The sequence below is a fragment of the Eptesicus fuscus genome, chromosome 6 (assembly GCF_027574615.1).
Source record: "Eptesicus fuscus isolate TK198812 chromosome 6, DD_ASM_mEF_20220401, whole genome shotgun sequence".
NCBI classification, from domain to species: Eukaryota; Metazoa; Chordata; class Mammalia; order Chiroptera; family Vespertilionidae; genus Eptesicus; species Eptesicus fuscus.
Genome location: NC_072478.1, coordinates 85377441 through 85392815, shown reverse-complemented (window position 1 = coordinate 85392815; position 15375 = coordinate 85377441). Strand labels below are relative to the sequence as shown.

The following is a 15375-nucleotide window of genomic DNA, read 5'->3' as shown; positions in this document are numbered from 1 at the left end:
TAAATGCTTATGGAACAGCTACTATAAACCAAATGTATAGAATAAAGTAGTAACAATAACATCAACAAAAATAAAAACTGGCATTATCAACAGTATTTTTGATGTGTCACAGATATTTCCAAATATTTCATGGGATTATTCCTTTAGAGCTTGGCAACAACCCTCTGAGGTATAAATATTATATATCCATTTTAAAGAGGAAGAACATAAAGCTCATAGAGGGTAAATCTATTGTCTAAGGTGTTAAATGATAGAAGCAGAATAAAATGTGGCTTCTATGATGAATATTGATAAGATTTCTGATAAATAGGCATTACTGCTGGAATTAAGCAGATACCAAATACTAGGAGCAACCAGAAGAAGATGCAAAGAAATCTACTAGAATATTTTGTGCAGGATTTCACTGACAGTAAAGGGTGGGGGCATTCTAGGCAGTGAGAACAGTGTAAGCAAAACATGAGGGTATTAATAGGATTGAAGACCATCCCCACAGCTTAAGGAATGTAACAATTGAAACAGAGAAAAAAGCAAAACAGAAATAGACAAGAATACCAAAAGTGTGAAACAAAACTTACTGAATTTTCCATAAGAAACTGAGAAAGCAATAATTCATAAGAATGCTACTTTTATATCTAGCTCCTAAATGCAGTTGATGGGATCCTAGTCCCTTAAGAGAACTTGGGGGTTCATTGGGAGCGAGTCCAACACTTCTAGACACCAGCTTCAAGATACCCTTTCCCCATAATAAGGAAGCATTGTGATGAGGTGGGGAAAAGACAGGGTTTGGCATCCGGAGGTCTTCATTCAAGACCCAGATCTGCTAGTTCTAAGTGTCATGAGCTACATGAAAGCAGCCTCCTGGAGTCCTTGTTTTCATATATGTAAAATGAGATCAATAATAAAACATGATTGCCTAAGCATTCCATCTTGGAAGTTATTAATACTGTGAAGTACAGGAAAGCTCCTTTGTAAACAAAATTGAAAAAATAAATATGAGCCTCTCACTGACACCGAGGAGAGAATCAAAGAACAGTGTCAAGAATATGAATCTTTAATTAAGCAGAACTAGGCTCAAAATTCAGTTCTGCATTTTTTTTTTTTTTTTAGCTACTGGATCTTTGACTTTCAGGAATTTACTAATCTCTCTAAACCTTTTTTCCTCATCCATAATAATTCCTTTCTATATCACAGATTTGATATGAGTAATAAATTAAATGCAATATATGAGCAAAGCATTGGATTCATAGGTGTTTAAATCATTATATGCAATAATATGGAAAGTAGGTCACATAGAATAAGTGCTGTAAATGTAGCGAAAAAAACTGAATATAAAAATAAAATGAGGAGGTAGAGAAGGGACAGGAGGAGGAGGAGGGAGCAGACCAAGGAGGAGAAGAAATATCGTTGGTAAAGAAATATGCATTCTAGAGCAGGGATATGAAAGCTCTCTGTAGTTATTATAAGAAGGGAGATGGTAAGAATTTAAGCAATGTGTGTAGTTGTGGAAGTTTGAGTCTAACTAAACCTTGGCTCTTTTTATAGTGGTGTGGAAAAAATATCTATGCTATCACTGCTGGCTATGGAGAGTTCTATGCCTATATCAGACTATTATGATGATTCTTTGGAGAGAGTCAAGCCTCCTCTTAACATCTTTTCCATGATAGTCTGTAACTTTCTTCCTAGGTCTGACTAGCAATGGCCTCGTCATCTGGGTGGCTGGCTTCCACATGCTCTGCACAGTCAACACGGTGTGGTACCTCAACCTGGCTGTGGCTGACTTTACCATCATCTTCTTGTTGCCTCTCCAGCTCATCTTGCTGGCTCTTTGGCCAATTGCTCTGTAAGTTCAACAGCACCATGTCTATTCTTTACTTTCTGTTCAGTGTCTTTCTTTTGATCCTCATTTCCATGAACTGCTGTGTTATGATCTTCTGGCCAATCCAATCCTGGAACAACTACACACAAGCTAAAGTAGCTCTGGGAACTTTGGGAACATAGCTTTTGGCAGTCTCCTTCTATGCACCCTACTTAATCTTCAAGGAAATAGTTATGGTGGGTCACCTATTGCTTCAAACAATGTGACCTTTGAAAGAAAACTCAAGGAAGTCATTGACTGTTGAAGGAAATAATTATTCTGCAGTAACAAAAGCTGATCTCTAGCCATTTTGTCTTTGGCTTCATTCTGGCTCTGGCCATTATCACCTGCTGCTATATCCTTGTAACCTTGAAGTTAAAACAAAGCCAGCTGGCCAGGTTCAGCTGACCTTTGCAGGTCCTTGCAACCACAGTGATTGCCTTCTTCCTCTGCTGTTGTCTTTACAAGTGTCCCTGTGTGGCTGGACTTTGCCTCCTATCAAGAGAACAGAAAGGACCTACACCAGGTGGCCTTAGTTATAGACCCCTTCATATCAGCTATGGCCTTTATCAACAGCTGCCTCAACTTGGTTCTCTATTCCTTCATTGGGCATGATTTCTAGGAGCACTTGTTTCACTCCCTGTCAGCTACCATGGTAATTGTGGCCACTACCCCTTCCATCTCATACAAGTGGAAGAGGGATTATGTCCCATTTTTGTCCCAAACAATAAATAAATGGACAGTGGGAGTCTTCTATTTCTACAGGAAACACAAAACTGATCAGAACAACAACAAAAAATACTGAGAGTCATCAGTATAAAGATTTATCCAGTATATCCATATAGGATCAGGCTACTAGGCTCCAAATTTCATTTTATGGCTATTTGCCAAAGTCTGATACTGGTTCCTAAATAACTTTTGTTTGAAGAGGGTATGGAGGGGAATTTAACAAGCAAGTAATAGTCTGCAAGACTAAATCAATAGCCCTTTCCTGCTTAACATTTATGACATACACAGTGTAACAGATTATGTATGTAATAATATAGTATACATATTCTGTTATCTGGGTTATAAAGAATAAAGCTCCTGTTTAAGTGATAAGTGGTGCAGATGGTCATTTTTGCTTCTGTTAAACACATACAGAGAAAAGACCTAGAGAGAAAATAAAGCAGATACTAAAATGAGGACCTAATTCCTTACTAGGTGGGCAGGAGCTAAGAGAGAAGACATTTGCCATTTCAAAGAGAACCCTGTCATATCAGGAATGATACACCTGGGTAAGAGTCCCAAGGTTAAAACCTTGCCAGGACTGATTAAATATGGAGGGATAAAGATTGCAATATAGCATTTCAGAGGCAAAAGAGAAAAGTTCTGGGCCAAATTCAATGAACTAACTACTAGATCATGATATTTGTTTCCAATTTAGAACTGACTTATTACTAAGGAAATAAGAACATCAGAAAAGAATATCAAGAGCCCTTGATCGGACAAAGGCAAACTTTCAGAGGACAACAGGAAATCTACTGCAGACAACATCACTAATAACTAAAAAGAGGTTGGGACCTGGAATGATGCTGCTACAAAAGAGAAAAGGAAAAATCACATTCATAGGTTTTCCCCACAGGACATTGTTTTTAAGGAAACTAATGATAACCAAATGCATAGTCAAGCTTGAGCATAATTCAGATACTTAAAGTTACGATCTAGAAAAACATTTTGAAAATCTGTAATTCAAAGACAGAAGTAAATCCTGAAAAACTAGAACTCAGAAATGGGGCAGAGTCAGGGTCCAGCTGAAACAACTGTTGATTGCTGGAATGGGAATTAGTATAAGTGTTCCCAGGGTGGGAAGATGAGACCCGCTGGCAACGTATGAGAAAATCTTCGTGGAGAGTGGGAATTTGATCAGGCCTAAAGAATGGGCAGAACCTAGGGATGTAAAAGTGGGTGAGGGCAAATAGTACAGCAGGAGGCAAGAAATGCATAAAGAATTCCAACTACACTATCTCAATAAGCTTCCATGGAAATATCATAAAAACTCAGGTAGTGGGATTCCACATTCAGTCAAATTTGTATCAGAAACAACTAAAATAATAGTGTTTGGAATCAGAACACTAGCAGGGCTGGTACTAGGGTGAAATTAGAAAGACATTCACCTTAGGTTCAAATTTTAAGGGGACACCAAAAATTCGACAGCAAGATAAATAATGTAATATTTTATTTAAATCAAAATTAATGTAAAAAAAACATGATAAACAAAATATAAAACTTTAAATAGAGATAGGATTCAACTCTGCCAATGAATGACTCAACCTCACTCACCTCACCCTAACCCCAGTCCTAAACAATTGGCTAGTGTTTCATCATCAAAGAAAGTAAGCTCATTAAACTCTACACAATAAATAGGAACAAGGATTAATGCATTATCTTAAAAATATTTCTTCAACAAGGCGTGAAAAACAAAAATATTAAATGAGACTAAGAGCATTGAAAGGCCACATTCTTTTCAATGAATTTTTGGAAACTATTAGTGTGGTGAGAAATAAATGCTTAAAAGTAAGTACATTTTCCAAAAGAAGTACTAGTATCAGTTAAAGCTAGTGCTATGAACCATGAAAGCACTGTGCCAGGGGCTGCGGATGACAGTCTTTGCCTACAGTAACTCACTGTTTGGCGTGTAGAAGAGATGCTCCCCTTCTTTAAGTAGAGGGAGAGTGGTAATAGACATGCACAAAGGGCACCTAACACTTGCTTATTAGTGAGAGCCTCAGATGAAGCCATCTATATACTACAGTGATTCTCAAAGTATGGTCCCAAACAACATCTGGAAACAAGAACCTCTTCTAGAAACTTGTCAACAAATTCTCTGGGTCTACCCTAAACCCAGTGAATCAGAAACTCTGGAGCCCTCCAAGTGATTCTGATGTATGTTAAATTTTGCGAACCTCTGAGATAAAAGAAAGAACACTTGTCTTAAAATCAGACAGACCTCAATTCTAGACCACTCTTGTTAACAGGGTGGCTTGGAGCCAGATACTTCATTTTAGTTGTGTGTTTTTTTTTTTTTGTTTAAAATTAGAAACAGTAGCTGCCTCACAGTGTTGGTGATAAATAAGTCATGTTATTTGAGGGCATTTTGTACGTGAAGAGCTTTAAGGAAATGAAAGGGATTATGATTCTGCTGGGCAGGCAGAGCCTTAGGATGCGTGCTGTGCTGATGAAAGGAAGCTGTTTCTCTCACAACCTATTTACTACCTGACCATGAAGTTGACCAATTCAGTAAGTTTTGCCTCACATTGTTGGTATTCCTTAGGAATGCCAATCCCAAGGCAATGATGGATTTATCCAGGGACTATGTACCTAGCTCCATGGCAGTCAACCTACAGGCTGGCCTGAGAACTGCTGAGTGACCTGGTTAAAACACACACACACACACACACACACACACACACACAGAGAGAGAGAGAGAGAGAGAGAGAGAGAGAGAGAGAGAGAGAGAGAGAGAGAGAGAGAGAGAGAGAGAGAATGAGAAAAAGAGAGAGAGAGAGAAGCAAGCTCGAGCTAGGTCAGGATTTTTATTTTAGGAACATGAAAGTATTAGTACAAGAAAATGGAGTAATGGGTGGTAGAAGCTGAAAACCCAAGACTGCTTTGAGTCAACAGGGGTCATGGCAAGGTGATATTAGAGTGAGCAGAAACTTTAAGATAAGAGAAACGATACAGAGAAGTTGCTGTCCGAAGAGAAAGAGAACAAAGAAAGCAAAGTTGCTTTAAAAGGTGGCAACCTTGTGACCCACAAGAGAAGAGAAAGAAGAGCTGATCCCAAAGCAGTCTCAGCTTCTGATGAGACTTCTAGCACCAATTTGAATCCCTCCTAATACATTACCTTTTCCCCTGAGAGGGTGCCTGTACCTTTAAAGCCCAAATCCTCAATTCAACACATTTTCATTATTATCCTATTTACACTGTAGAAGAGAAGATCCAGCTTGACAAGGAGCCTGGAGAGTGGGTCACTGCCCTCAGGTATATGGTGGGCCATTAAAAGGAAAAGAAGGTGGGCTTGCTCCATATTTTGTCAGAAGCCTGAGCCGGAACAAATGGATAGAAATCAGATGATCCACGAGAGCTTAAAAAGGAAGGCTTTTCTAACAAAATATTCTTTTTATACTTCTTTTATCAAATTCTCTAGCATGAACATGTTTTATGGTTTAAAATTAAAACCTGTTTTAAAATGTTTTTTAAACATTGGATCCTTCCCATAAACATCTTTAGAAAAAGTTCTTTCCTTTGGTAAACATGGGATTAATGGTGTTTGTTAAAGGTTTCTATGTAAAGTTCAGCAGATGATTTATGGGATTTTAACACTCTTCGTTGGCACCAGTCTTTGTCCTGCACTGAGTGACAAGGTAGTGTTTGACCAAGGAACTCTTTGAGCAAATTCCAACCTAATACCTTTTGCACTCGGATGTCGAGTGTGACTCGACACGGTTAGCATTAGAATAAAGGAATCGAGAAAAAAAGCAAGCGAGTTCAAAGGGTTCACATACTAGAGAACCTTAATATTTCCTCCTTAATATTTTTCCAATACAGAAAAAGAACATCATGCTCACATGATTAAGGCATAACCTATTTTCCAGAGACACATAGAAATGTTTCATGTGCACCAATATTAAGAAGGGGGGCGGGAGGGGGTAAGAGATGGTTTCTAGCATGCTGAAGAAAATGGTTGTGGACGCATTCAGATCTGTTGTTGAATGCCAGTTCTAATGACGTAGACTCAAATGTGGCAAGCAAGGTTCTTAACCTACATAACCTTGGTTTTCTCATCTGCTGATGGGGCTAATGATAGTCCTTTAAGTGTTTTTGTAGCATTAAATGAGCTCCATGGTATTTGGCATAGTTCTTGGCATGCAATTAGTACTTTTTATTACTTATTTGTTTTTAATTATTTGCCATAAAGTTTTATTTCTACTGGGGCTTTTATCAATAATTATTTTTTGGTTTTGCCATTATTATTAATGAAAAAGAGTTACTTCTGGTTTTTAGACTACAGAATTACCAATAATGTAGTGTGCCTTTTCAGAGGAAGACACTTTCCTAAAATTAGTACATATATATACTGAGTGGCCAGATTATTATGATCTCTGAATGCATAATAATCTGGCCACTCAGTGTATATCCTATATAATAAAAGACTAATATGCAAATTGTCCCCTTGACCAGGAGTTCGACCAGCAGGCAGGTCAGCCAACCGCCCATGTCCCCTCCCCCTGGCCAGGCTGGCCAGACCCTACCCAAGCACGAATTCATGCATCAGGCCTCATGTATGTATGTATGTATGTGTGTGTGTGTGTGTATGTATGTATATATATGTATATATATACATACACACACACACATACACACACACACATACACACATACACACACACACACACACACACACACACACACACTGAGTGGGCCAGATTACTATGCGTTCAGAGATCAGAAAGATTGACAAGAAAGATTATCAGATTTGTTTTATAAAGTATGCTTGAAATGATGTCAAGGTATCAGTAGAAATGTTCTAGATAGAATAATGACAGGGAGAGTTTGGAGAGTCTAGAGATGCGAGAAAGACTAAAAAGATCATTTTAATTGCCAAGAATGAATTCATTAATAAAATGTGAGAGATTAGTTTAAAAGTAGTAGGACCAGAAACCAGAATCTGCTCCAATTGTTTTCACTTTCTTCCCATACTCTCTCTTTCTCTTGCTGTGGTTGCTCCATACCCATCCTATGTTTCCTTATTTCCTTATTTGAAAAGTGGTTAATTATATATTGATCTTTTGCCCCGAAGTACTGTGTATGCCTCTATCATTAGCTATAATTTTTTTTTGGGGGGGAGGCGGGTTTCATATGTCACAAAAACATTTTTTGTTCTTCCAGTAAACATTTACATTTCTCAACTGAAATGTTTCCTTCTCTCTTGTTTGAGCATTGAGTTAATTATTGCCAGAGAAGAACTGCTGCCAGGCTGGGAGAAGAACAAAGTTTCTGGAAGGGAGACTCAGGGCTCTGTCAACAAAGACACCTGGATGGGAGGTGCTCACAACTGTCTGGGCCCAACGGTGGTGGTTTCCAACGCTAGTGGCTTGTTCTTTTAAAAATAGTTAATATAAGGGCAGCTCAGAAATTTCCTATAAATGCCATATATACTACAAAATATTTTACCAATAAGAGGGAAAAGAAAGGGCAGGAAGTTGATCCCAAGTTTAAGGTGAGCTAAAAGTATGGCAGCAATAGCAGTGGTAACCATTTATTAAGCTTTTATTGTCATGGTTTGAGTATGAGCTTTACATGCATCATCCTCTTTTTTAATATAATTTTATTTATTTTAGAGAGAGAGGAAGGGAGGATAGAGATAGAAACATCACTGAGAGAGACGGTCAATCAGCTGCCTCCCGCATACCCCCTACTGGGGATTGAGTCCCCAACCAGGGCGTGCCCTGACCAGAAATCACACCCATGGCCTTTAGGTTGAGGGGTTGACAGTCAACAACTGAACTGGCCAGGCATGTGCATCATTCTCTTTATTCCTCATGACAACTCCATGAAGTAGGGAGAAGCTCAGAGTCCCTAACTCACCATTTCAAACCCCACAGAATTATGAAAACCAGTTTTTGGTTTGTTTTGTAAGTCTCAGCCAGCCCTCACAGCCCCTCCCAGCCTCAGCCGGCCCTTGCAGCCCTGGCTTCATCTGGAAGGTTGTCCAGACGGTTGTTCTGCTGTTTAGTCTAATTAGCATATTAGCTCTTTGATTAGATGGTACATCATATGACTTTTCTGAAATTTAAAAAAATCTGAAATATAAAAGTCATCTGGCACCAGGGGTTTTGAAGAAAAGATTGTTAAAACTGAGGTTCATAATGTGAAGTTTCGCTCTAAGACATGCAGGTCTGTTGTTCTCCAGAGACTGGCCTTTCAATCACTAGAAATGTTAACTCAACTGCTGATACCAGAATTTATCTTAGGGAAGGAACTGTCTTTTGGGGAAAATACCCTGGCAAGAATTTATTAGAGTGTCATCCTGATACACCAAGGTTTCAGGTTCGATCCCTGGCCAGGGCACATAAGAACCAAACAATGAATGCATAAATGTTACTCTGTCCCTCTTTCTAAAAATTAATGAATAAAATCCTATATAATAAAAGGCTAATATGCAAATCAAACAGTGGAACTACCAGTCGCTATGACACACACTGACCACCAGGGGGAATACGCTCAACACAGGAGCTGTCCCCTGGTAGTCAGTGTGCTCCCACAGGAGGAGAGCTGCTCAGCCAGAAGCCTGAGCTCATGGCTGGTGAGTGCAGCAGTCATGGCAGGAGCCTCTCCCACCACCTCTGCTACAAGCGGGTGTTAAGGAGCGAGGGCAGATGGACATCCCCTGAGGGATCCCAGACTGCGAGATTCTCAGGCCGGGCTGAGAGCACCGCCCCCGCCCCCACCCCCACCCCCAGTGCCCGATTGTCGTGCACAGGGCCTCTAGTTTTAAAAATAAAAGAATGTATTGGGTGTGGTAGCCTAAGGACCTAGGGGTCATTTGGTTCCACTTTAGACAAGAAAAGAAACTGGTGTTTCATTCTGGAGTGGAGGGAGTAGAAAAGAGAAAGAAGGCAAAGAAGCAACCAAACATTTGTGGGTTTGGCTTCTGCTTGGTGGAAATGACCAAGGAGGACTCCCAAATAAAAGTATCTAAAAAGAATGATGTGTTGTTTTGTTGTCTGGTGTCTGATGTCATCATTCCTTTGCAAAATTATTAAAGTTTACTCTACCCATAAGTGCTTAGATTTTTTAAATGGGAATGGATTTTTTTCCCATTTTGTCAGGTCCCTCTATATTAAACAGTGTTTAACTCTGGAGAATTTTTTTTTAAAAAAAGGTCATTATTGCAGGAGTTTAGTAACAGAGAAAAGAAAATGAAAAGTTAGAATTCCTGGTTTAATATTCTATATAGAAGCATGCACATGGGCAGAGTTTTCACCAATTAGGGAGCTATTCTTACTCCCTAGCAGGGATATCACTATTCTGGCTGTGTATTTGCTGGGGCGATCAAAGTAGGGAAGACCCATCTTCACATGAAACTGAAAAGTCGCTTGTTCAATAATTATGATTTGGATATATACTGCTAGGATTCTCAATGCTGAAAGAAATTCTCTCTTGAGTTCCACATTTGCTTCAGTTGCTTTTGATCTTTCTTAGCAGTCCTATATTCAAAAGTATGATTGTCTCAAGCTGTTACCTTCCTTTATTATTATTTTTTCAAGTGTAAGCAACAGTTTATCTAGAAAGTCACAGAACTAGAAAAAGTGAGCCAGTTGGGTTGCATAAACATAGAAAATGAGTTACAGAGGCAAAAGAAGGGTCCTTGGAGCTTAGGAGAAAGAAAGGTAAAGAAAACACACCTGAGAAGAGAGGGCGAAGGGTGTGTGTGTGTGTGTGTGTGTGTGTGTGTGTGTGAAAAAGAGAGAGAGAGAGAGAGAGAGAGAGAGAGAGAGAGAGAGAGAGAGAGAGAGAGAGATCTGCCTTTATGCGAGAGATAGAGAGAGATCTGCCTTTACCTTCTTTTATTACCCGCAGTAAATACTTATCACTTGCCTTTTATGTGTTGAATACTGGAAGGCTCTACAAAGGGTTTATGACATTATTTTCTTTCCACTCTCATAAATGATTAAAGGGACTAAGAATTTTGATCCTAAAGAAAAGAGTATTTGGAGTAGGCCTAGTGGTTTGAAGTACATTATTTCCCATCTTAAAATCCTTTACAAACCCATGTCCACTTTCAGCAACAGCCTGTATTTCCCATTCTCTTTAGAGCAAAACTTCTTGAAATAGGTGCATTCCCTTTGTCTCTACGTCTCACATTCTGTCACTTATTAACTTAATTTAAATGGAATTTACATATTCCTTCTATCAACACCTAACGAATAATAAGTCTACATAAGTATTTGTTGAATAAAAAAATACACCATCATAACATTTCCCTGTGGTGAGATTGAGGCACTTCCCCACCTGGTTGCCCAGATGACCTGATAAGCTAAGTGTCAGCAAAAGGACAGAAGTAGAAAAGATACTTAGCAGCATCACACGAGGGAAAAGGGATGTAGGCAAATTCTGTGTGGTAAAGTAAGTAAAAGCATAACATTGAGTTAGAAGATAATTAATGAGATTTTTGACATCACTAATAGAATTTATGCACAGATGAGAGAGGGGGTAACAATCCCACTGCTTGGTCAAATAGTCCTGAAGTAGCATTCTAGATAGTTCCTTTAAAAAGCACCAAACAACCATTCTGAGGAAGAAAAACGAAGCAGTATCAAATGAGAGGTAGTTGATAGATTATCTCACCAAGAGAAGACTGAGAGTGGACTGTATCGATTATGAACAAATATTTGAAGTAGGATCAAAAAAAGTGATAAAAAAACAGAATTGTTCTGAAGTCAAGGATGAAGATAAACAGGTGGAAATTCCAGGACAGATTTCAGCTTCATACAGGAACTGCTAATCCCTATCTATCACCTGAAGTATTTAAGCATTGGCTAGAGGCCCACTAATAGATAGATGAAATGTAAACATCAGATGGAGAGTTGGAAAAGGTGATTCTTGTCCTTCCCAGACCTGTGAGGAACATAGTTATTCTACAGAACAATTGCAAACCCTGGAAAGTAGTGTTGAGACAGGCAACTGACATTCACTTTGCCTTAAAACCGTATTGTGAAAAACTGTATCTGCATTCCCTAAGGTTAACTATGAGACGTCTGTAATGATGATATGATGTTTAAACAACCAGTTGATTGGAATACTGAGGAGCACTTAAGCTCAGTCCCCCACTGACAACACACAGCAAGTGCTCATCTCCACTCTCCCCAACATTCCTTGACTATAAAAAAGCAACTCCAAGAAAGAGAGGACTATTTCAACTCCAGTTATATTTTTAGCGGCATCAGTTAAATATCTATTTCAATGAGACCAAGGTGGACTGAGATAGGTCAGGGTGAATCTTCCATACCCACGGGATGAGCCTCTACCAAGTCAAGAAACATTAGCCAATAGCAAAGACAGACATCAGAGAGGGGAAAGGCTGCCACCTAGTGTGCATAACAGTAAACAAAAGTGTGAGAGGCAAGTAGGTGTTACAGAGAAAAACATATTAGATAAAAAGTCCAGTAAAGTGCCGAAACCGGTTTGGCTCAGTGGATCGAGCATCGGCCTGCGAACTGAAGGGTCCCAGGTTCGATTCCGGTCAAGGGCATGTACCTTGGTTGCGGGCACATTCCCGGTGGGAGGTGTGCAGAGGCAGCTGATTGATGTTTCTCTCTCATCGATGTTTCTAGCTCTCTATCCCTCTCCATTCCTCTCTGTAGAAAATCAGTAAAATATATTAAAAAAAAAAAAAGTCCAGTAGAGTATCTGAGCAAAGATAGACAAAGGAAAACAAGCTGCAGGAACTCACCCACAATTAAATAGCCCACTGGTTTCAAAAGTGACATTGCATCGTGATGGGGGGAAATGGTAATTTCAATAACTGAAAATGGGATGGCTATCCACAAATCAATGTTGAAAAAAGACTGAATCTTGACACCTATTTATATAATTTATAAAAATTAATTACAAGGGATTTTACAGTTTCTAGAATGATATAGAATATCTTCATAACCTTGGGGCAGGCAATATTTTCTTAAATAGGTTACAAGTCTACCCTAAAACATTAACAATAAAGAAAAAAATTGCTAAATTGGACTCAATTAAAATTAAGTATCTTTGTTCATCAAAAGATACCATTAAGAGGGTGAAAGTAAGCCACTCAGAAGAAGATACTTGTAATACATAAAGCGAAGGAAACTGAAGCTGGCAGAGTAAAGAGACCTTGCAAAACATCAGACGGTTGCCAGTGGCAATATTAAATTAGGAACCAAGGCCTCCTGAAGCTTAAGTCAGTGCTCTAACCATGTCATTACACTTAAATAACTGTTTCCAAGTGAAAAGTGCTGGAACATAATGGAATACATTAGGAAGAATGAACAAGAGACATGAAGTTAGGGATATATTATACACACATATGTGTGTGTGTATAAAGAATGTGCATATATATACGTGTATATGTCTATATACATAAATGTATATATACGTGTATATGTCTATACACGTATATATACATTTATATATGTATATAGGTATATTTGTGTGTATACCTTTATATATGTGTACATATCATAAATATATATGCCAGTATTTCATCTCTGTGACCAGAAATATGACAACTGAAATATCTGTGTTTCAGTTTCCTTATTTGTAAATGGAAATAATAATGCAGTGGGGATTAAAAATAATGAAAATAAAGTACCACAGTGCCTGGCATAGAAACTTTTGACAATTTTTAGCAGTAGTGGTTAAAATTATAGTTATATGATTATGTAATTAACATAATTATTTAATGATAGCTTTATGAATTAGAATGAGAGATAAAATTTTTACAGATTTAAGCACCAGATATTTTAGCCAGGCTATAAAGGATGGGTACAAGCAAAACCACTGGAACCTGTTTGAAGAGTAAGCATAAAAGGAAAGAGGTTATTAAGAAAAGTCATAAAATTATATTAATAATAATAAAGTAAGATTGAAGAGCTAAGACACAGCTAAGTCAAAGAGATCTTCAAATGTCAGCTAGATACATTAGACTCCATATCTCTAGTTTCTGTAATTTTTCTTACTAGTCAAAACTTGGGCATGTCCCTGCAAGGGGTAAAGGGGACTAAGAGGTACAAACTTCCAGTTATAAAAATAGTAAGTCATAGGGATGTAATGTACAGACAGAGGATACAATTAATATCATAATAACTGCATGGAGAAAGATGGTTGCTAGACTTATCATGATGATCACATCTAAGGTATATGAATGCTGAATCACTATGTTGTACATCTTAAATGAATATAATATTGCACATCAATTATACTTTAATAAAAATACAAGCTGGGCACAGGATGTGAAAATCAACAGGTGCCCAACAAACATCCCCATTCCAGCAAGTTTTATCAGCAGCCATTAGAACAGTTCTCTTAAGTTTTGTCATCATTCTTTATTCAGGTGAATAATTTGTCCTTGAAACAGAGAGGAATGGGTCATAATATGTTTGCCTGAGCTCCTGATGATATGCACACATAGATATGTACACAGAGAAATGAAGAAAGAGGGAGGATTTACGAAAAGCTAGGTCATGTAAACACATTAAATGTGACTAAGAGTCTAGCACATGAGCAGAGTTGTTTCAACCTATACCCATTCCATCTCATAAGGCAGACAGTCTTTATTCTGTCAAGACATTGAGCTTATAAAGCCTAAATGGATTTCCCATTATACCAACCCATGGAAGGAAGAATAACATTGTTACAGCTAGCAATTATTCTTCCAGGTGAAATGGAGGATAATACTTTGGTACAATATGTATTTACTTTTCAAAGTTTATTCTCACACCAAATGAATTATTATGACATGCATTTTTGTAGATATGACAGTGTAAGGTGATGAGAAATGTACAGAATTGAGGTTATGTAGGACACAGATTCAAGAACAGAACTTGGTAATAAATTAGGTGTGGAAGATGGTGCATGGTAAGACTGAGGAAAGCATCAAGGAGAACACTTGGGTTTTGGCTTGACCAACCAGATGGAAGAAAGAGAAGCAATAGGGTGACTAAAAATAATTTTTTGTTGTGAGCAATCAAAATAGCAGTATAGGACATATTAATTTTTAAGTGATGTAGGATGTCCACATTGTTAAGAAGGCACTTAATATCTGGTCTGAAGATCATAGGAGATGTAGGAAAAAGATACATATTTTGGAGATATATATAATATATATATAATATGTAATACATGATATATAACATTATAGATATAGATATAGATATAGATATAGATATATATATAGATATATATATATATAAAACTTATGATGTGAATGAATGAGCTCACCTAAGGAAAATGAAAAGTGAGGCATGAATGGGGCCCAGGGTCAATATTTGAGAGACTCCAAGTCTTTACACATTAGAGTGAGAAGACTGGATAAAGAGGATGGAAAGGAAACCAGGATGGAGAAGATATGAGGAGATGTAGGGGGCTGTGCAGTCATGAAACCCAAGGAAAAAGATGATATCAAGTGTAATCAAGTGTGAATAGAGGCCACATGCTCTGAAAGAATCTGCAAGGAATTAATCAACCTGGGGACCTAAATAAGAACAAGTCACTAGCAGAAATAAAGGAGGAAGCTAGAATGTGAAGATTGAAGCATAAATGGAAGATGGGGGAACTAGTTATAAGCACAAAGAGTTTCAACAGTGTGTCATATGTTATATCCAAGCATGCTCAAAATGCCACGGAAGCCCAGAATGATCTAAGGAATCTTTCCAGTAAGAAACAACATTCAAACTGAGTCTTAAAGACTTAGGAAGAATTTATTCAGTATAAGCGTAAAGAAG

At 38.0% G+C, this 15375-nt stretch overlaps 1 protein-coding gene across 2 annotated transcripts in view; it reads left to right on the top strand.

Moving 5' to 3' along the window:
* The window catches only part of C6H5orf46 (chromosome 6 C5orf46 homolog), a 55668-nt gene that overhangs the window by 35743 nt on the left and 4550 nt on the right, over window positions 1–15375 (top strand). Inside the window, exon 3 of one of the 2 annotated variants that reach the window (XM_054717023.1) lies at window positions 1684–2938. The exons of the other annotated variant lie outside the window; for it this stretch is intronic. Within the exon in view, the coding sequence (XP_054572998.1) occupies window positions 1684–1693 (10 nt within the window). The 3' untranslated portion in view covers window positions 1694–2938. Of the gene's footprint in view, window positions 1–1683; window positions 2939–15375 lie in introns of those variants that run through there. 2 annotated transcript variants of the gene reach the window in all.